Source organism: Clinocottus analis, unplaced genomic scaffold (genome assembly GCF_023055335.1).
Source record: "Clinocottus analis isolate CAN_PGR_092001 unplaced genomic scaffold, fCliAna1.0.p SCAF_16, whole genome shotgun sequence".
Lineage (NCBI taxonomy): Eukaryota > Metazoa > Chordata > Actinopteri > Perciformes > Cottidae > Clinocottus > Clinocottus analis.
The window spans coordinates 1,111,056-1,134,454 of NW_027175887.1; the positions used below are offsets into that span (position 1 = coordinate 1,111,056).

General features: G+C 45.0%; 1 protein-coding gene across 2 annotated transcripts in view; it reads left to right on the plus strand.

Moving 5' to 3' along the window:
* The first annotated feature begins 17,761 nt into the window (after window positions 1–17,761).
* The window catches only part of LOC137786555 (insulin-like growth factor 2 mRNA-binding protein 1), a 40,688-nt gene continuing 35,050 nt past the window's right edge, over window positions 17,762–23,399 (plus strand). For both annotated transcript variants that reach the window (XM_068578500.1, XM_068578501.1), the window contains exons 1-2: window positions 17,762–18,013; window positions 19,130–19,190. In XM_068578500.1, coding sequence (XP_068434601.1) covers window positions 17,839–18,013; window positions 19,130–19,190 — 236 coding nt within the window. In that variant the 5' untranslated portion in view covers window positions 17,762–17,838. The remainder of the gene's footprint in view (window positions 18,014–19,129; window positions 19,191–23,399) is intronic.

Consider the following 23,399-nt stretch of genomic DNA (forward strand, 5'->3'; position numbering starts at 1 on the left):
TAGGGAAAGAGTCAGGCTTTAGAGGTCAGGGAAGCAACACCATTCCTCACAAGTATAGTAATCCAAATGTATGTGTGTGTGTCTGTGTGTGGGTGTGTGTGCGTGTGGGGTTGGTCATTAAGAACCGGTTCAACTGCCCGTCCTGCTTTAAGAGCTACCGAACCATGCTGGACCTGGCCCAGCACAGGTGCAGCGCCGCGGCCAAAAACCAGGTTGGTGTGAGCGTGAGTGAGCATGTGTGTTGTGTATGTGTGAGTGTGTATGTGTGTGTGTGAGTGTGAGAGAGAGAGAGGCATAGTCAGCAGATGGATCTGTAGCTGTAAGTAAGGGCCAACTGGTTCAGTCAAGTTTGAGAACTTTCGACATGATGGTCAGGAAGATCTCCTGGTTGAGGCGTCTGCTCAGAACAACTCAAAACGCTTTTTGTCTAAACAGAAACTGCCGGCGTTGTTCCTTTTGGTGCCGTCATCTGTCTCAGTGCTACTGAAATGAAAATAACTTTGGATAAATCCAACCAATTAGTAAGTAATACTGAAGAAAACGCACAGAAAATGGGAGAGTTTTCCGCTGATCAGAATCACAACCATTTATTGTCAAGTAAGTTTACACATACGAGGAATTTGTCCTGGCAGGAGGTGCGTAACATTTAACATGACATAGAGTGCAATAGATAGGAACCATGAATATTTACAGTACTGAATATTTACATTTGGATCTACAGGATCAAAATTTAAGTTAAGATAAGAATGAAGTGCACGTAATGAAGTTGTTATGTCAAAGGCCAAGAATTATGTGCCCATTTCTCAAAATGTTTGCCAGTGGCAACTGTCAATGTCAGGCCCTGCGTTGTGGGCCGAAATCCTCAGTAAGACTACGTCCCATAGTTCAGTTAGAGCTAGTATTATCTATTATAATCTTTTAAGAGTAACCCAAAGTGTTAACTTCAACTAAAGTTGTGCAAAATGCAATAAATTCACTTTTTTTCACTCTTAAGTCTGCGTTTTATGACTGAGAATCTGCTCTGTAAAACGTAAACGTACCTGATACAGATGACCGGCCGAACGACCAGGATGAAACCTAAAACCAGAACCAGAACCTTCCCACCAGACGTTGATCACTGATTCTTCTGCAGCTGTAGACCTTCAGGGAGAAGGTTGAGGTTTAACACTAACGTCAGCAATAATAAACGCTTGCAGAAGATGTGTAGATTTTGATGTTAAAGAGACACTAGTTATGTCTTTTTTTAAGTGGAATTGTAGGACGCACTTATCGGGAGTCGGTGTATTGCCAACAGTAGACGAGGGGAGCCCCGCCCCCAGTGTGGAGAAACATCACCGCGACAGAGCAGTGCACTGCTGTGAACGACACGGCAGCCAAACAAATTTGAGACACGAACACTATTCAGAATATTTTCCCTTCACCTTTTTCTGAAGCCGTCGTCCATGTAATATCTAGCAGGATAGAGGAGTTGCTGGTTCACCTCTGCCTCAATGGGTTAGTTTGTTTGTGTTAATGGTTGCGTAAATAACCAGCGCAGCGGAGAGAACTGCTTCAGTTCTCCGTCGCCAACATGGACTGTGTCTCACGGCAAAGTGAACGTTATTCAAAATATATCAAAACGAGTTGTAGTTGTCTCAAATGAGTGTTGCTGCTGCAGCACACTGCTCTGTGCTGGCTCTCTGTTCCTCTCACTGCAGATGATACACTGACTGGTTAAGCACGCCGTACGACGACGCTTCAAAAACACTTGGACTGTCCCTTTAACGTTGGAGTTGACCGTCTGTATAGTTGTAATTTCCAGGCTGGGTAGACGTGATGTTTATGCGAGTGCGTGTCTGTGTGTGCATGTGCGTACAACCCGACCACCCCATCCCTCATGTTACGAGTCGTGCTAGAAGGAAGTGAGAGGTATCGAGTCTGTGGGACAGAGTAGAAACGCATCGACCTGAGACATTCACACACGGCTGCTCAAGAGGAAGCGTCCTAACGCAAAAGAGTTCACCACATCTCTTCACCACCTCCACTCTTCATCTTCGTCGTGCGTTGCTGGCATGCATGTGTCACCGGCTATGTGCACGAAGAAGGACATTAATTGACAGACTTGTCTCTTCCTCCATCCATCCATCCATCCAGCCCGGCACTGGCACCGGCAGCAGCAGCGCCAGTCGTCGTTACGCCGCCAACGCTCGCCGTCAGCAGCAGCAGCAGCAACAACAGCAGCAGCAGCAGAACAGCGCCAACTCCATGATGCAACCGCCGCACGGCGGACACGGCCAGCAGGAACCTCTGCCCTCCCACTGCGTGTCCAGCCAGTCTGTGCCTGACCCCCACCAGGTAGGGTCAAAATGAAATGGGTGGAGTCATCACGTGTTTTGGTGCGTTTGCCGCCAACGCGCTGAGCCCTCTCCGTCTTTTTTTGTTCCCCCGGCAGGGCCGTCCCAGCTCGGTGTCCTCCCAGAGCAGCCAGCAGAGCATGAGGAGCTCGTCCTCCAACAAACACATCTCCTCCTCCAGTGCCACCCCGTCCTCCTCCTACTCCCTGCTCCAGCCCCTGGTGCCTGAGGTAAAGGAGCTGAGCTCGGGGTACACTAGGCTGAGCGCCAACCCCATGGTAGGAGAGAGCCGCCGCCACACCCCCCTCCCCCCGCCGCCCGCTGCCTAGCTGCCTCCTTCCCTGTCTGGCTACTAACATCAGGAGAGAAGGACTAATCCTGTGAACGCTTACCGTGTCCCACCGGGAGCCTCCGCTCTCAGCTCGCGTCCCCCGTCCTCTTGGGACGGGACGGATGAGCGTTCGTAGCAGAGACGCCCGGTGGACACGGTCTTAGCCGTCTCCTCAAAGCCGTCTTTTAGTCTGTTTTTCTTTTCAAATGCATTTCGGGGGCACCGTGGTGACGGGACGTTGGAATCATAGAGACGCTTCAACGTCCCGTCACCGCGACCTCCCCGTGCCGAGATGTCCCCATTCAAATAAAGAGAGGGGTGTACACACCCTCGTATAAATATACCGTACAGGAAACAGTATTCAGTCAATTGATTTGACGATTAAGCGCATCACGTTGATATTTCATTAGATTTTAATTTATGACCTTGGAGAAAAAATCATTACACCTGCAGTCGGGTAGATTTTTATTTCATTTTTTGTCTTAATTTAGCTGGAAGGTCTTTTTTAATGAGTCCTAAAACCCAGATCTGGGTCAGCATCTTTGCACTTCTGGTTAAATGAAGTATTTAACATGTGTATATCTTTTCAATACACGCATAAAACAAAGTATTGATTAACAAACATTTATATCTCTTCTGCCGGGGCTGCGTTCCTCTCTTGTGCCGTGTTTGTCAGACGCTCTGGCGGTGCAAAGTTACGAATCTTTAACTTTAACAGTCGCAACGCTCGTCAACGTCGCCGTTGACCGAGATTGACCGCCGATCTAATGAAGCAAGAGGCGGGCTTCACGACGTCCCCACTGACGGTAGATGTGGTTGGAACGGACATTGAGATCAGCGATGGTTCATTCCAGTAAACTATATGATTCCCCCGCTCCTCCTCCTCCAGCAGCTGGACTGCATTAGTGGCACTTAATGTGGAAACGGACTAAACAGACTAAAAGCTGCTTTAATGAGGTCATTCTTCAGCTGGGGCTCTGAACTTGGTGGTAGGACGCTACTAACTTGGGGGCTGCGCTGCTAACTTAGTCCCGCCTTTTGAGACTGGACGCTGGTCGCTCACTCAACGTGCTGGTGTTGAAGCTGAGGCTGCACGCGTCACATTTCCTCAGATATGAGCGATCGAGTTTAACTGAGTTACCTCCGGTCCTCGTGTTGGGGTCTGCAGGTCCAACACGGTTCTGTGTTCTCGTGTTGCACATCAAGAACCTGTATGTTTGTATCATGGGCCCAACAACTTCCTCCATAACATTCTTTTCTTTTTAAACATAAACAACTGAATATTCATGATCGAACATCACAACGAGGTCTTTGAAGACCGACCTGACATTTAACAGTCGATATTGGAAACCTCGTTCTGAGACGGTGACTGAATCTTGATCGTTATTAAATCATTTTAATGACACGAGCTGACCTGCAGACATCCTGTGAAGCCTTCAAGAGACATTTTATCTTTAAAAAATGTTGCTCAGACGTGTGCAGCTCAGCTCTCCATCTGCTCTGTCTCCATGTCTACGCTACACCTTCTCCATCTTCTGTCTCTACGCTGCACCTTCTCCATGCCCATGCTGTTTTCATGTCCATCTGTCTCAGTGTGACACTTTCCCAGCTCCTCTCTTCCTCGTCCATCTGAACTCCACCTGTCAACTGATCACCTGTGTATTGTTATGAATCTGAGAAGTCACTCTGCTCTGCTGACATTGATATTTTACTCTTTTGCCCACTCTTTATCCTCCTCCACCCCCCCTCCCCCGCCCACCCTCACCGTCTCTTCTCTCCAACTCCCCCCTTTTTCTCGACTGCCTCCCTCCGGTTCTCTCCCCCTGGCTCTCTACCCATTCTCCCCCCACCTCCCCCTACAGCCGAAGCACCAGGACACTTTCTCTCTGGCTCCCCAGCGGCCCCTCACCACCATCAACCCCATCGGCCACTCCCTCCATCCGAACGGAGCGCCCACGCTCAAGCCTTCCCCCGTGCCACGCACCATCCAGGCCATGCCCTGGGAGCAGCGCTCCCTCTACAATCAATGAGACCCCGCCCACCCACCACCACCACCACCACCACCGGGAACCAGCTGCCCCCCCCTCCTCCCTTCACATGTCGTCCAGCACCACACACCCTCCTACTCCCCCTGACACACACACACACACACACACACACATATCCCTTTCGGACCCAGCATCAAGGAGGGAGGACTTTGGACGCCCCTCCACCACCTCGCCCCTCCTGTTGGAACGTTGTGTTTGAGATCGGGGGGAGGGAACCGTTAAGAACTAGTTGAGATTGAATAACTGAGTAGTTAGGTTTAAAGAAAAAAAAAAAAAAAAGAAGAAAAAAAATGTGTTGCCTTGACCCTCATGTATGATCTATGCCATGTACTGGATATAAGTTAAAATGTCTGTCCCCTCACTTAAGAATTGATCTCCCAACCCTCCCTCCCACTCTAGTTATGAAGATATCTATCCTTCCCATTATGAATAGTGTCCCCCTCCCCTCTTCCCATGTGTTAAACGAAACAAAAAGCTATTTTTTATCTAGCGCGTGTTCCAAACCCTGAACGAAGGGATTCCAGGGCGCCAAGTAAATGTGACGAAATTCTCCTTTTCAGTCTGATGTTTTTTTTAACACATAAAACCCCAACGTTTAAGTCACACGAAGCTTCTTGAAGGAGAAGGGGAAACCTTGTTCCTCTCTCTCGTAACCCCCCTTCAGCGTGCTCCAGGATGAAGATTGTGTACATTGTGCGTTCAGGAGGCGTCATGACAGTTTCCCCGCGCCTCTTTCTCCTCAACAGCAACACGTGGACTTGTACTACTACGCCGGTTCGGCTCTCCAGTGCTCTGTGAAAAGGACCTCGCCGTTACCGATTGGGGCTCTGGCTCGGTTACCTTCTCTAACACACAACTGAACTCACTTATTTTATTTGTCTTCTCAACTTGCATCCGACCGGTGGCTTGTTGTAACTGTAGTTGACTGGGGGGGAGGGGAGGGGGACACATCGAGAAGCTCCCAGTACGAGTCTCCATCTTTTTTCGTTTTTACGAACTGACTGTCGACACATTTGTTCCTCTCACGTTAAAGCACTTTAAGACAAGTGCTGTATAATTATTACTGTTTCTGACACCGCCCTCATCCCCTCCCCCGTGTCACAAGACACCCCCCCCCCCCCCCCCCCCCCCCCGGTGACGTAGCAGCAGCGCTGGGTCAGGCTTTGAGCCCGACATCGCGACTGCGTCTGGAAGCTACAGTGGCCAAAATGCAGTAAGTCTGCAGCTCTGGACCCGCCCCCTTCACCCCACCCCACTGCTTCCAGGATGGATTTAGTAAACGTCCACCCCCACCCCTCCACCCCAACAAACAGCCCATCACAGTTAAAACCAGAGTAAGCGCAAAGACTGACGTCTATTTTGTAAACGGTCAATTTTGACTAACAGTTTTAATCCTGGTTCCGATATGTAGTTCTGTTACGTTTCTCTCGCTAACACGGTGAAATACCCACGATTCTACTGACATTGTATTTTCTCTTTTTAAAGTCGTTTCTATTTTTATTCATGACATGTTTCCATCGTTGCTTTCTCTCTCTCTCTCTCTCTCCTTGTAAAGTGTCTTTGAGTATTTAGAAAAGTGCTATACAAATAAAATGTTTTATTATTATCACCACCAGCGCTGCTTTTCTTCCGCAGACTGTTTTTTTGTGTTCATCAGAACAACAAAAAACTGCATGTGAATGTTTTTATATGGAAATATGATTTTTATTATATATTTATTGAGCTCTACAGCACGTCAGCTGCTGCGTCTACGCTCATGTCCTGAAAGTTTAGTGCAAACAGCTTCTGGAGAGGAAGCTGTGACACGAGGGGAGCAAGCAAGAAGTGGACCCTTGAGTGTAAACTGAGACGGCCCTTATTTTTAGTTTTAACAGCGTGTTTGTAGTGTTTGAAACCCGCCACCAGATGGCGACATTCTGATGTCGTGAAGTCAGTTTATTCTCTATAAAATGGATATTAACAATTGTATTTAATTTGTTTAATTAAACCACATATGTCAATTGCGAACCAGCTCTTATTTAAATTGACAGCAACAGGAAGAAAGTCGTTACAAAAGCAACAAAAAAAACTGATTCATCTCAAACAATCACATACAAAGATTATATCATATGTAGACGATAAATCCATCTGGACTTTGCACCTCTGATAAGTTATGTTCTCTCTGAAGAGTCTCAGTCTCATCCACAGTTTATACCATTTATCATGCTTGGGATTTATTATAAACAGCCATATATTATGTTTTATATTTATGTTTAAGGAATTGCCACATGTTTTATATGATGTAATGCATATGGCAATTCCTCTACTGGGTGCATTCAAACTTGGCGTCTAAAAAAAATGCATTTGTTCATAACTATATCTGCTGAGTGTAGCCTCCATGTGTCTCGTTATTATCCAAACCTGAACAATACCATAAGTTGAGGTTGAATGAGATGATTGTGATCCACATCCGGGTGATCAGGATGCACCGGCTTTATGTTTTTTACTTTTAAGGGTTCCATAAAGTAGCATAGTGGAATAATAGTGCTACTACTTAATGTGATCTCCTTCATGTTTCAGTCATTTGTATTTATAAAAGTAAATTTAATAAATTCATTGATACATTTAATTTCGTTTCACTTTAATACATATTAAAAACTATTATCAATGACAGCATTATTATTTGTATTACCATAAGTTGGCTATATTCACATTTAATTAGCTTTAAATGAGTCACGTGTTCCTCTCTCGGTCTCCATAAAGTCAACAGGTGACCGTTTAGTACGATTTCAATACAGTCCATCAAAGTGCGTGCACGCGGCGGGAACGCGCATCATAATTGAACTCTTGAAAAAAATGACCGAGTCGGAACCGCTTGTCCTTCACGGGCCCGATGAGAGGCTCCGGAGTGATCTGTCACGCGGAACTCGGACGCAGATCGCAGTGAATTAATATGCGCGTGCCGGCGCGCGCGGCGCGGGTTCGATGTCGTCACCGGTTATCGATTAAAAATCATTTGCATTTTCGATGGCCGGGGCTCGTCTCGGGGCCTCTGCAGTCCCGGCCCCGGCGCTCCTCAACCCGACGACTGGTTTCGCTAACGCGCCGTTGACCGGCACGAGCAGCGGGATCCGTGACGCGTCATAATCGATATACGAACAGCGCGCGTTAATTAGTAACAGCTGTGTGGGCTCGCGACCAACCGGAAGCGGCTTTTTTTTTTGTTTGTTGACAAAACAAGAACTCGCTTTTCTTCCCACGAGCTTTAAATAAGTTATTTTTGGGGCGGAAACGAATGTTTAAAAAAAAACAAAAAACTTTTAAAAATCTTTTTTGATAACATGTATAATAAAGATAATACACAGGGAATTCATTAAAACCAAGATTAAATGTACATTACGTTCTGTAATAACAATACAAAGCAATACGTTGCCTCGGTTTGAATACAAAATATGCTTTGAGGACGTTTGCTTCAAACTAAAAGTTTTTATTTATTATTGTATAATTGATCGCGATTCATAACTCTGGTTGCGCCTCAGCAGGCCTCGTCCCGCCTGGAGGCCCCGGCCTCCCCGGGGTGCAGTGGCTCGTCTCGGCCGGTGGGTGGCGGTCGTGGCTCGGGCTGGAGGAGACGAGGGGCTCCGGGTGTTTCCCCTCCAGAGGACCCGGCTCGTGTCACTTTAGACTCATCTTTAACCAAAAGATAAGCGGTTCATAAGGAGGTGAACACACGTGAACTAGCAAAAGATGTCTCGCAGTATTCCTGGAAACTTACACTTTTTAAAAAATAAGATTGTTTTTATCCAATTATTAAGATGTAATTGAATCCAAATGTTTTGTATGTGTCCAGTAGGAAGCAGGAAGCGGAAAGTTAACGTCTTCCTAGCTTAGGATAATATAAATATTAATATACTTCTGTATGCTATTTTTTTTTTTATTGAAATCTATCATTTTAATAAAAGGAACGTTTTAAAACAAATTATTTAGAAAGAAAGAAAATATTAATATTGTTCTTTTGTTTTTGTATAGTTTTTGAGTGGACATCTCTCTCTCTCTCTCTCTCCCTCTCTCCCTCTCTCCCTCTCTCTCTCTCTCTCTCTCTCCCTCTCTCCATTTTGTGTGCTTTGTGAGAGCAACACGTCTTCTCTCCGTCCGCCACATGAGGGATATCGGGACTATTTATTTGATTCCAGCTCGCGCTCGGTGAGTCCGATACTCAAATGGTTAAACTCCCTGAAATGGTGTGTGTGTGTTTTTTTTAATTCGTTCATCCAATCCTGGCCGTCCGTAATGAAAACACGCGGTGTGATTGGGATCCAGTGCATGCACGAGGGGAGTGTGTGGGGACGCGTGTGTGCGCGCGCGCGCGTGTGTGTGTGTGTGTGTGTGTGTGTGTGTGTGTGTGTGTGTGTGTGTGTGTGTGTGTGTGTGTGTGTGCTGGCTCCCGCTTTAAAATGTAGAAACGAACATTAAGAAATCAAAAGGACAGAAACACAGGGTGGTCAGTGCGCATGTCTCCTCCCTCGTTCTTAACACCAGTGACAGCTTTCACGAGACTGTTTTTAATAATTACAACACACGTGTACATTTCATATCGATAAAGAAGCCTCTACATTTCTACATGATGTTTTTGTGCTCAATCTTTGAAAAAAATAATAATTTTTTCAATATTACAGCATCACTTCATGGAATCAGTGGAAAGTTGCTCAGTACTCTCCATTGATACTCAAATGCTATACTAAAGCGCAATGTTGAGGTACTTGTACTTTTACAAGAGTATTTACATTTTCTGGCACTTTATACTTCCACTCCTAACACAAGTCAGAGGCAAATATTGTACTTTTTACTGCACTGCATTGATAGCTAGTATAATTTGTTAGTTCAGGGATACAGAGAAATACAAAAACATGATGAAAAAATATAGATTTATTTATTTGTATAAACATGAGCCACCTTCTTCCAGCTGTGACATTGAAGCGAGGAATGATTATAATAATTGTAATCCGATAACACATACATTATTCTGAATCTTAGCATCATTAATATTTAGTTTTTGATGCTAATACTACATATTTTTACTTGTACCTGAGTCTTTCTGCTTCTGGCAATCAAGTGACAGACTGGAGTACTAATTGTGGATAAAAAGCTGAAACTTTGAACTGTGTGGTGATAGTTTCTCCTCCTCTGTAAAAATGGCGCCTCTCTGCGTCGCGGTGCTTCCACTTCAACGCTTTCAGCTCTGAACTTTCTGGATGACTTCACCTAAAACAACATCACGAGGCCTCCGGTCGTCCTCGTCCCTGTGATGCGAGAAGCCAACGAGTGAATTATTTCACCTCATTCACAGCTCTGAAATAAAATTATTACAGCGATCGATACAGTTCAGGCAGCGGTGGAAACTAGTACATTTACTCCAAATGTTGTGGTACTGGTACTTCAGTATTTCCATTATATACCACTTGATAATCCTACTTTTATTCCACTACAGTTGATGGAGGAATATTCTTATTACTGTCTGACCAATAGTTCCTTTACACGTTAATATGAAGAAGTTATGAAACATCACATATTGTTTCAAATCAAACACTGAACCCAACAGCTCGTTGAAATCAAGATGCTCGGCTCAACTTTCCCCACTACTGCAGTAAAATAGTGTTTCCTTAAGTATTCCAGGATTGTGTAGACGCAACACTCACAAGGGCCAATACTCTGCACTTTTGAAGTACTTTAGTTCTGATAATACTACTTGTACTTTTTCATTTTCAATGTGGGACTGACTTTTAATTGTATTTGTACTTATTCGATCAGAATACTCTGGTTTCAGGAAATACATGAAGACATTCTCGACTTTGGTTTGTGATCTTTTTTTTTTTATCAAAACAAAAGTCTTCAATAAAAGTATGAGAATAAAAGTAAGAGTTGTTCCTCCTGCGTGCTGCCGGGCCGCGCAGCCATTCACCATCTGTCTTATGATCTCGAGCACATCCTGTTTCTGTGATGTCGGCACAGGAAGTGTGGCCTACATGCAGGGAGGCCCGTTTCAATTGGAAGAGAAACGTGGATTTACAAAGGTTTGAAACTCGCCCCCGCCGAGCCGGTGGATAACTACTTGAGCTCAATTTATTGAGCACAATTGGAACAATGAATGTATTCCTTTTAGTTCACTGGTAGTAGTTTCCTCTCAGAAGTTTCCAGGATACTCTGCGGGATTTTAAAAGCATTACCTGCACATTTCTTTCTGTATTTTTTTCTCCTTCAAAAAGCACAACATTTTGCGTTCTTTAATATCTTTAATATTTTTTGAAAGCATGAAAGTACATTTTTTACCCTGGAAATGTAGTCTGACAAAAACAATCCCAACTCAAGGTCCACTTATTTGATTTTTTCTGGGCCTTCTGGCGTCAAGAGGAAGAAGACAGTGTGATGTGGCTAAAAGCTCAGCTACCTTGAGTTTTGGGTTGTTTACATATTATTATTATTTTAAGTCTGTTTTGGGGGGGGTTTATGCTCATTTGTTCAAATTTAAGAACAGCTTCATGATTTTACATGTATGTTGGACAACAGAAACAAATCCTATTTATTCATTTTGCAGAGACAGTGAAACTTAAATAAACACTTATCTGCTTCAGCCACAAGCATCCAGCTTCCCGGTGAAGAAATCGTGTCCGTCGGCTGTGAAGTCCAAGACAAAAGGTTTTGAAGTTGCATGAAGTTACTGTGCTGTGAGGTTTATGCAGGGAATATGATTTGAGTTTATAAAGAAGAATTAAGCAGCACTATCTCTTTCAAAATTTCGTTCCCACACAACAAAAATTCGGAGGGAAACGCATTCTCCCCGAGTGCCGGTAGTTTGAAACGTGCGGCTAACGTAGATTAAAACAAATAAACCGACAAAACGTCTTCGTTCAGGCATCAAAACTCCTGCAACGGATCTAGTAAAAAAAACCAACATGGTTTGAATTAAAGCTCCTACAACTGAAATAAAACAAACATATTCAAGAGACACGGCTGTGAGGCGATGAGGATGCAACAGAAAACTATTTTAAAATATGCGGCGTGATAAACGTTGTCGCTCACGGATCCAGGCTTCAAGTAGCGCCAGGTGATTGTAGCCAAGGAAAGAAAAAGATCTGTTGGTAACGTATCGTTAGTTTTAGCAGAACGTCCTGACGTGTGCGTGAGGCCTCGAGTGTTTCTCCATGAGAACAAAGAACTTCAACACGCTGCCATCCAATGCTTTACGCACGTGATTCAAGTTTATGAAAAAGTCATGCTTTAGAACACAAGCTGATGTTTATTAAGTTGTTGTACTTTGTGTTTTTCTCGTTATTTGATATAAAAAAATATTTAGATCCATTTTTTGGGGAGAAAATAAAAGTGACTCAACACTTTTTGATGTTGTAGAAAGCGCGTTTGTCTTTCAGTTTTCATATTCCATGTTTTTGTCCCCCGTTGCAGATCCTGGTCAACACAATGTGACAAGAGGGAAACTTGCGTCAACGTCGCCGTCTGTGGACTGACAAGACAAAGACGCTTTGACCAAAAACAAATCTGGACTCAAGGTCCACTTACTTACTGTCAGGGTCCCGTCGAGAAACAACAGGTGCGTGAAAAACTGTAAAACTGGGTTGAGAATTCAAACCGAGGTCATTGTTCAAACTTTAAGATCTGTTTCACAGCTTTTCCCGGAGCTGTCGGTCACTTCACATGAGCTTCACATGAGCTTCACATGAGCTTCACCAGCGCGTGCCCGGCTGCAGTAAAGATGGGATGTGTTGGGTTCCCATGAAACCTTAACGGTTGTCTCCGTCTCCTGATGAAGATCATGTGAAATGATCAAAAGCTCAAGATCTCGAGGTAGAATAACGTTGATTATGGCTTTTAAATTCTTGTTCAGCATCATCAGAAGCAGATGATCTTGATTACACTGGGAGCTCACTGACTGTACAGTTTCATCTGTGACTGAGCTGACGGGTCAAACTGATTTTTCCAAGGCTGTAAACTTTAAACGAGTCTCTTCAGAGCGCCGCGGGGACGAACCAGGAAGTTAGTATCCCTCCGGTTCCTTCGCCAAGAAGCCAACGGGAGACCTTTTGGTATTTAACATGTTTTGTTCAACAAGATGCTCTTCACAAAGAAACTCACAGTTTTGGTAAGTTGGATGCAGTCGGCAGAAGTAAAAATCTAGACTATAAACAAACTCTTTGTAGTTTCATTTTGCTACCTTTTAGATTCTGCTTTTTTGAGACAATGAAAGGCGGGTAGAAGGGTATTAACTGACATTTAATGTCGCAGAACAAAACATTGAAATCTCTTTAGGCTTGTGTTAACCAGACTTTGTTTCAGCCACCTGACCAAAAACCAACAAAAACAAAACACCTCATGACTTCAAAACCAGAGAACCAGACGGAGAAAACGCTGACTCATTGACGAGTTCAGGACTCATGTCTGCAGCACGCTGCGGGTTGAGGTCATGTTATGTACAGAGACGTGGACCCACAATGTGCCAATCCGCTTTTTCACTTCTTCCAGCAGAATTATAGTGGAGATCCTTTGGAAGCTGCTTCCTCCTGAGTCTGGACGTTGAGATGAAATGTGATGAGCTGGAGTCACTGATGTTATGATATTCACTGAGACACAGATCATGAATACAGAAGTTGACACATGTCTGAAATCACAATTATTTTAAGTAGACGTATGAAAGAAGAAAGTTGAAGGGGAACTGTGGCCCTGGGCTACAAAATACATTTTGTTTCTTGTATACAAAAATTTGAATTTGCAGTCAAATATTTTTGTTCCCAAAAAAACATTTCTTTCCTTTGGTTTTTGAATGAGGGCTTTTCTTTGTGCCTGCAGGTGACCTCTGTCCCGCCTCAGCAGCCTCATCACCACAGACTGAGCTCTGCAGGAAGAGGGTTTTCTACCCAGAATGCAACAGAGGGAAAATGGGAAGGCTTTGGTTGCCATCAACTAAAGATCATTCCCCACCAACTGACTGTGACTTCTGCCACATAGTGCTCCTTTGTAGGGACTTAAGTAAATAAAAGATAAGGTTAGTGTTCACAAGTCTCTTGTGTCCGTCGTCTCTGACTTCCTGTCTGCGGCTCCTTGTGAAGATGTACTTCTTTTTTTTTAAACACCTCCCAAGTTTATAGTCACATGATTTGAAACGTCTCAGTGATTTATAGCCGCTGCTCGCTGCTGGTTTTACTTTTGTTGGGGACTATTTTCAGCGGCGAATGAATCCCCTTCTGGCGCCGCAGTGAGGATTTGTTCACTTGTGATGGAATCAAAGTGAACTCGGGTTCAGGGTGTTGGTGGGAATAAAGGCGCGTGTGCAACAAGTGAGGCTGTGTGGTGTGTGTGTGGCTCCGAGGTCAGCTGACGGTCTTTCTGTAAATGATGAAGTGACATCATGCTCTACCGTCCTCTCACGTGCACACTGCCCCGCCCCTTTCCATCTTAACATCTTAAACATGCAGCTGGGTGGCTCCATCGTGGCCAGTGCTGACCTCATGGCCGTGAGCTCGCTGTGAACGACTTCCTGTTGCTGCGGCGACGGTTTTCTAGTACGACTAATGTCACAATTAAAACATTTATATTTATTTCAGAGTCCATTTTTTGCTGCTTGCTGTGTCTATTATTTTGCTTTTTACACATTGCCAACAGAAGGCCGAAATACTATTGCCAATTTATTAAAATTGTTGCCAATGGCAACCGGTAAACGCCTGTCTGTCGAGCCCTGAGAGGTGAACGTATTGCACAGAAACAGAAAAAAACACAACTTCATCAAACAACGTTGCAAACACAAAATAAATAAAGGCATTTTCAAATATATTAAACTACCACTTATAATATACTAGAGGACAAAAAGAAATGAACCTTAAACCGATTGCATTACCCAAGAAGGTTTTACACACACACACACACACACACACACACACACACACACACACCTCTTTTTGTACACTGCCATCGACGTATGTTTTCATGTCGTCTTCTACATTTCACAGGGAAATATTGAACTTTTCACTCCAATACTTCATAACTTCACAGATGGATATTTTCCAGAAACATACAACACTGTTTTAAATGGATCCAGCTGAGCTGCAGCGATTAGTCCACAAGAGTCCAATCGATAGAATTATTTGCCCCCCGCAGAGCCACCAACTGAGATAAGTCATTTTTACATCGCCGACCAAAACCTAAATACAAGTGATCTGAGTTGTTTCTGTTGGTCAGACGATCTGCAGCAACACAACACACTCAGTGTGAGCTGAGTCCCTCACCTCTCTGAACGTTTCAAACACCTGCACACACGTACTGAGTTTGAAGGAAAAGGAGAATATCAAGTCTGACTCCATCACACTCAAGCCAGTGAGTTACTGGAGCCTCAAAGGAAAACTTGACTTCAGTTGTTTTTCCCCATCGAGCCTCCAAACTCTCGAACCGGCCACACTTCAGATTTGGAACTTAAACTTTCCTTCATTCATCATTTGCATACAGGTACGTACGTGAAACGAAGCCTGTTGAGATGGAGGATTTTTAATCTTCTCAGACATAAACTACCTTCAAACTTCTTCAATTCCCACTTGTCCAATATGTGTACTATTTATAGCCTCAACACAAACGTCAATACAATTCCTGGTTTAAGTTTCCGATCTTAGTCCCAGTTCAAGTTCATGAAAAGGTCAATCTTTTTTGTTTCGTTATTACACAAATATTGCATCCTATGAGGTTATTTGACCTTTGGAGACCCCTCACCTGAGAACTCACCTGTGTGTGTGTGTGTGTGTGTGTGTGTGTGTGTGTGTGTTTGGAGAAATAACTAAAAGGGAAGTTTGTAAGTCGGTTCAAGCCATCTCAGAACAAAGGGAAAAAGGGGGGCGGGGTGATAAGAGAGGGCGTAAACAGACTGAATTATAATGTTATGATAGTATAATAACAATGTAATAAACCTTTCCCATAAAAAAGAAGCTGTCAGGATCCACCCTGATGATGTCATAATCACAGTCTTCCTCTTCTTCGCCCAGATGTGTGTCGTGTCGTCTAATAAAGATGTTGCGGTGATTATGTTGTGTCATGCTTCCAGTTCCAACACTGGATATGATAATGAGACTAATTTGTGATTATCTGTGTGATGAAGCGTTTCATCCATTTCTTTGAATTTAAGCCACTGTGTCCTGAAAGTAAATGCGTTTGCTGAACAAGTGAATTATTCATAGTTGGAAATATAATTAAAAAGGAAGTAAAACACTACTTAAACAAAGCGGCACTATACTTGTGGAGCCAAACAAATTCAATTTGATTTAACAAATTTGTTTCCACACACACACACACACACACACACACGCACACACACACACACACACACACACACACACACACACACACACCAAGCGAGTGCAGCAGGAGTGCCACGTTGCCCTCGCGGGCGTGTGCAGTTTGGCTACAAAGTCTAAAGGGTCTCCCGCACAGGAGAAGATAAACCTTTGCAGAACCCAACTCCAGCCTTGTCGCAACTCACACCGTGCGTGAGAAAGACGCACGCACAGAGCGCCAGAAGGGATCCACAGCCAAACTCTGCGTGTGTGTGTGTGTGTGTGTGTGTGTGCGTGTGGGGGTTGGGTTGGCTTGGGTAGAGGCAGGCCTGTGAATCAGTAACTGCCTCCATTTTGAAAAAACAAAGTCTCCATCCACGCAGAGGGGCGCGTGGTGTTGTGTGTGTGTGTGTGTGGTGCTGTAGCCCAGCAACTGCGCCATACTGTGATTTCATCTGCGCCACACACAAGGAAAATATGAAAAAAAAAAAACCTGGCTACAACCGAAGCTAAGGGGCCTCTGTTACCCACCACCCTTATGGGGGCGCCGCCTGTTGGAAGCCACGGCCTCACCGACAATACATACACCCACAGACGCTGTCTTTAAAGGCCGAGACGGCAGCCCGGACCCTACGGTCCTCATATCGGCCACATTGTTTCAGCTAATGGGGCTCTGGTGACAATGTAGCAAAGTGTTCCACAGAGCGGAGCCCTGCGTGGCCCTGGGGGCAGAATGGGGCCCCCGGACCTTTTGTCCCCCCTCCCCCCCTCCTCCGAGGTTCACCATAGGTCACTTATGTAACATCATGACGAATAACTTGGAGGCTATAGAATTAGCAAGGCGGTGCTTAGTTATTTAAATGTGGCTGCGTTCTCCCACCCAGGCCTTGAGATATTTAAGTCGGGCCAAAGTGCGTCAAGGCACCGTCACCATTGGAGCCTCCGCCGCTGCGCCCCGCCTCTCCGTGGAGCCTAATCTTTGCCGCACGGGCAGAAACGCACGCGGCCGCGTCGCGTTGCATTAAAACGACCCACTGCCAGCACGGCACGCAACCTTCAGCGCGCGCGCACGAGTACAGTACGGAATTAAAAGGAGGGGGTTGCTTCTCGGATTGCGCGTGCGTGTACACACGCGCTCATCTGGCGAATACCCCCTAGGATGAGAGGAGGGGGGGGGGGGCACCCTCCCTCCATCCTCCTCGCTCTCCCTAACCTACTCCAAATAGACCACGTGGTTTCCTCTTTGCAAACAAAAAAGGAAAAAAAAACGCGAATAGAGTCGACGGAGGGGCGGTGTCACCCCTCTGTAGAGAGAGAGAGAGAGAGAGAGAGAGAGAGAGAGAGAGAGAGAGAGAGAGAGAGAGAGAGAGAGAGAGATTTTCCCGACCTGATCCCGCCATAGTTTTCCCCCCACTCATCCACCATAGACCCATCACCAAATCCACCCAGTACAGCCCTCCTCTTCCTCCTCTTCCTCCTCCTCCTCCTCCACTCCGCGATAGAGAGGCTGTAGGCTGCTGCTTTATTTGTCTGCTGGGGCCGGCTGCAAGTCTCCTCCTGCTCCACTTCTACAACTGGATTTACGGCGAAATTCAACGTAACCATTTGTTTTTACACTTTTATTTTTTGCTGCAGGAGAATTAACACTTTTTTTGTCGACATTCTTTCCCATCTAGTGTGATTTCCACTCGCGGTTTAGTGTGGCAATTTCTTGTTGCGCTTTTAGCAAATTCAGGAGAGAAACTTTTTTTTGCTGGCTTCAATTTCCGTTATTCCGGGCTTTGTTTTTTTTCGTTTTTGGGACTTGGGGAAAAACAATTACCACCATGCACAAGCTATACATTGGGAATCTAAGCGACAGCGTGACTGCCGAGGACTTGGGGAAAACCTTTGACGAACACAAGATCCCGTACTCCGGACAGTTTCTCATGAAAACCGGCTATGCTTTTGTGGATTGTCCGGACGACCAGTGGGCCATGAAGGCAATCGAGACGTTTTCCGGTGAGTAAATGTGGACCGCTGGCCGCCCTCCACCTCCCCGAGTTTAAATCCATTCATTCTGAAAGGGAGCGGTGCGCCGGTGAGCCGCCGCGTGCCCACCTTCAGCGGTGCGCCCCGCACTCCGCTCCCCGTCCGCCTCGCAGGCGTCAGCTCGAACACGCCGGATAAAAAAATACATTCACACAATTATTGTATTGACGCTAGCTTAATGGCGTCTGGTGAGCCATACGCCCAGGGGGGGAGCCATTCAACTTTTGTAAAGGGGTGGAGGGGGGCGAAGAGACCCCCCCTCCCCACACACACGTATCGTTAGTAAACGTAGCCTCAAGCTAAAGCCGGAGCCCGTGGTCAACGTAAAGCACGAGCCTCCTTCACAATATTGATACTTAATATTTATACTTAAAAAACAATAATATTGCCGTGATGATTAGGGCCCGTGCGTTTCAGACTAGTGCGAGCATGTGAGTGGCATTTTAATGTATTGCACGCGCAGCGTTGGACTGAGTGACGGCGGGGCTACTCCTGTGATGTAGTATGAAGCCTCGCTGCCTCCCCTCCCCCTTTGGGCCGACAGTCCACTGTGACAAAGATAGAAACGACATCTACCACCGAGTGGGCTACTCACAGAAACGGACCTCACACCACCACGGTCCACGAGTGAGCTCCATCATTGTGAAAGCCATGCAAGGTCGCCATCTCCGCAGCACATCTACTTCTTCTTCTTCTAGCCTCCACGAAACACCCCAACTCCCCAAGATAGGACGTTGACTTTAAATAAGACAAAGCCAGTCAGAGGGAACAATTCATATTCGCATGGTTGTCATACTGTATCTCTCAGGGGTCTTTAGTAGCTCATTGTTGGACACAAGTGACGTGCCTACACAATTCACTTGTTCCATGACTTCTTTTTTATTTGATTAAGTCGGCCCTTTTTGACCCCTCGCCCTTTCTTTGTCGTTCCTTGGAAAATCCGCGGGTTTTAATAGAAAGTTAGCTGCCCCCTACTTCAGCTGTGTACCCTGAATGCACCACATCTACCCAATAGGCCTCCAAGTAGCTGTAAACCGTTAGCATGAAGCTAGTGTGAGTTTTGAACACCCTGTTATTTTTTTTCAGGTAAAGTGGAACTTCAAGGGAAACGTATTGAGGTCGAGCACTCCGTCCCCAAGAAGCAAAGGTAAACAACAATTACCATTACACCCCTGCTCTCAGACCACTGTCACGTGTTGCCTCACCTTTGCCCAAACTCTTTCTTCCGTTGAGTCATAAAGTACAACCTAACATAGCCATGTCTGTATTGAAAGTGTTTGCAGGTTGGTTTGGGGGCAGTAGTGGGTCTAGCTTTGCTGGTTTGGTTGTGTGTGTGAGTTTTGTGTGTGGTGTTACTCTGGAGCCTCAACTTTGTCGGCCATTGCTGTGAATCTGAACTGTGACAGCTTTAGCTGCGTTGGCTAGCTGGGGGTGTTTTTTACTTCATTTGAAACTGCTGGTGTTGGTTGAGCAGTGAATGAAGCCATAGAAGGCCTTTATAGATAGTGTGCTTCGCAAAGTCATCACATAAAGCTAAGTACCCCCTTAAAGGCCTTTCCTCTAGCTCCACTTCTATCTGACAGGGTTTTAAAATACACGATGCCTGTGTGTGTGTGTGTGTGTGTGTGTGTCGTCCAGCAGCTTTTTTTTAAACTCTTGAGCTTGAAACTCAGTCTATTTAATTGTGCACACATTATTTGATTGCATGTAACGTTTTATTTTTTTGAGCCAAATTGTCGAATAATTTAAATAACTGATGTGCTACAATTCCTTCTGACGGATTCACGTGAACGCAACCAGATAATTACTGTATTTATTTGTTGATGTTTTTAGGAGGAGGGACTTGGTCAAATATATCCAGCCAAAATATAAATATAGAGGTTGTATGTGACTTAACTGAGTTTTAATTGTATCAATAATGTTAAACACATGAGTAGAAACGTTCTGCTGAATCAATAGTTTTCTGCAAAAACGCTGTTGATTTATAATTGTAATATTGTTCATTATTTTTTCGTTTTTTTTTTTCTTTGCTTGTGTAGCCCGCTGTGAAGTACAAAGACTGGTCAGTGGTGCTGGTTTTCGTGCATTAAAAAAAAAGACACTTGATTATTGTCGTGACTCTGAAGCCTTTTAATGGACACAACGGACCTGTAGCTCACAACGTGCTCGGCCCAGAGGATAAACTGGGCTCCACTGTGGGTCAGCTGCTCTCTGCTAAGAGCCAGACTTGACCTGCTTTAAAAAGTATTATGGAATTCGCCTATAGACCGCCGTCCATGCCTGTAACCTTTGGCACAGATACGAGGTGAGCAGTGAGCACAGTTGTCTATGTTCCGCCATTTGCCCTGACATGCACGCAAGCGCGTGCTTTAGTGTGTGTGTGTCATGCCCCCGCCCCCAAATAACCGCTAGTGAAAGTATATTTAAATAGGTTTTATTAATTGTCTTTTACTGTATTTTTGGAAAATCTCGTGCACTCAGTATGCGGGAGAATTCGGACAAATATTTGAATTAGAGCATGTTTTTTGGGAGAGTGTGTGCGTCCGCACTACAACAACAAAAAAAGCATAAGCAAGAAATTTGGCAACATGTATGCGACTCAAAGACTTTGTAACAGTGTGGTCCTTTTTTTTAATCCTGCGTGGACGCATAAAGTGAGGCTGAGATGTCAGTTCTAGTCAAACAGGCCACTCGCCATGTTTGGGGAAACCAACATGGCAGCGGGGCTCTGCTCTCCTCTAATCTCCAGCGGGTGGGTAAATAATTCTGTTTGTGTCCCACATCCTCCTCGGCGGTAACCTTGAGGAGCCATAGTGATAGAGGTGTTTTGTGCTCGAGGAGGGGGCCGTGGCCGAGCCGGGGGCCTTCCGTGGGCTCCATGACACGTGGTGCATTCACGCAGAGGGGAGTCACTCCACGTCAGGCAGCGAGGGCAAAATGGCGAAGCACTGAATGAAGCAGAACTGCTGTGTCTTTTCTTCTTCTTCTTCTTCTTCTCTTTCACTGGGTCGTAGTTCCCCCGGTTGGCCCTGTCCGAGCACAGCTGGTCGTGTTCGCGTTGATGAAGCGTTTCAGTGTTGAAACAAATGCCGCACGAGCTGATTGTTAACGTTAGTGAGCCGTATTTTAAAATGGCCGTTCGTAAACTCAACGGGCGAGAGCCAAATTGTTTTTTTTTCCTTCGAATTATCGCGTTAAAATATTTACGTCAAACTAACGGCCGAGCTTCAGAGTTCGTGTGACGTTTGAGGGAACAAACCACGTTTTCAGTGACGGTTGAGCCTGTTCCACTTGTTAAAACAGCCGTAGTGGCGCGTTAATTGAGGACCGTTTGGGCAAATGGACGGCTTTTTGTTTGAGGCCATAAGTAAGATAGGTAGTAAATGGGTGTATATATATATATATATATATATATATATATATATATATATATATATATATATATTAGTTATTACATATCCCCCATGAAACTATTGAAACACAACCTCTTTCATATCATGTGAATCCTTTCCTTGACTCAAATTATGAAACTATGCTCTGTGTGTGTACTATCCATCTATCTATTGTGAGATATAGATGTATCAATATTTATATATATTATTAGTTTCCAGACGTTGCTTAAATTACACCATGTTGTGATATCCAGGGTTGCCAGATCAGATTGCCAGATCTTCCAATTCACCCCCCCCAAAAAAGAAAAACCTGTGTGACCTGTGCGCAATAAGCGTGACAAAGCTTCATACCTGCGTCAAATACTTAAAGTGAAACGGATAAATAGGTGCAACCACATTCACAAGTTCCCCATGTCAATGTTGATGAGGATAACGTCGGCAGCTTACCCTAAAGACGGTTGAATTAAATTTGAGTCGATCAAATATCTCTGAAATTATGTATGGACTTGACTGAAATTAACTGGATATGTGTTGTCAACCATAAACTGGCGGCCTGTTTGGTAATATTGTAAACACCATTGTCAAATCCTGTGCTGAATGTTGGAAAAACCTCCTTGATTTCACATGCATCATCAAAAATCGTCAGAAACCAATCTGGTAACTCTGCTGATATCTCTGCTTGAACGCCATGGAAATGCTCTGCTGCAGCTCTTCTGACATGGAAGTTCAATAAAGGTGTGCATGGAGGGGTATTCAGAGGGAACAAACCCTTCATGTGAGGAGGGGTCAGTGCTGTAACAGGAAGTTGGAGGGTTGAATTCCTCCCTTCCATTCTATAAGTGTGCAGAACCCCCTCTGCTAGAGCCCTATAGGCTGCAGGGGGAGACGCCCATGCCCCCTCACAGTATCTTAGACACGCACTATGCATGTCTGCCTGCCTGAATCAAAGATGACTGCTGTAAGATGGAGTCGGATGGGGTGTTCTATTTCAGGGGGCCCGTCGTAATATTCCTCATGAAGTTGATTGAAATTTGTGTCAGGCTGGGGTCAGTGAGAGGAAGAAAGAATAGTGTGTGTGTGTGTGGGTGGGTGTGGGGGGTTGTATGCATGTGTGTGTTGGGGGCGGGGGTCGCTCAGAGGGAACAAGCCATCCTCTGGAGAGGCTAAACGTATAGAAAGGCAGCAGCGAGTGTAAACCGAAACCTCTGAAGGCGGTAACGCCCACCGAAATCACTGAAACTCCTGCTTCTGAAGGAGTGACGAGCAGAGCTGCCTGCACACTGTATATTTGAAGCGTGTCTTTACATTTTTTTAGGAAAATATAAAAGCGCCATGAAGACTATAAATACACATACTGTCGTAGTAGACAAAGGCACATGGAAATGCCTCGTTATTAAGTATATTTAAGGATTATTAAAGGCCAGAAATCACACATTATTTCTGTAAGTGCAAAATATAACATACTAGTTTTTCACACCTATTTTATATCAAATTAGCATGTTTCTTTTTTCTTTAAAAACGTCATGGTATTTCTTATTTCCATCACCCGCCCTGAAACTCTTGTGCTGTTCCCAGAGTTGATAGTATGTTTGCAGTTGCACATGCGCTCACTGCGGTGTTTGCTCGTGTAAAGAGGGCGTGCTTGTGAACAGGGATGTCCCAGGGTTTTAGCTCTACTGTGGCAAAGTTTGATCTTTTTGAATTGGGAGTACAGTTTTTATCGTCCCCTTGCTTCTCGCTAAAATCTGTGTATTTGCTTCAGGAATGTGTGCTCCGATACCCGCGTCACGTGCAGGACTCCAAAGACTTGATAAATTGGCCCGTTGCCCACGTTTGCAGGCTTACCTGTTGTGGGATTGTGAAGTTAAATCGGCTCCATGTTAGAAGGCCGTCCCCCGCGTCCACTCGCTGTTTGCACTGGGATCTACCTTCAGTGTTGTATTGACACTGAAGCCTGCAGCGCT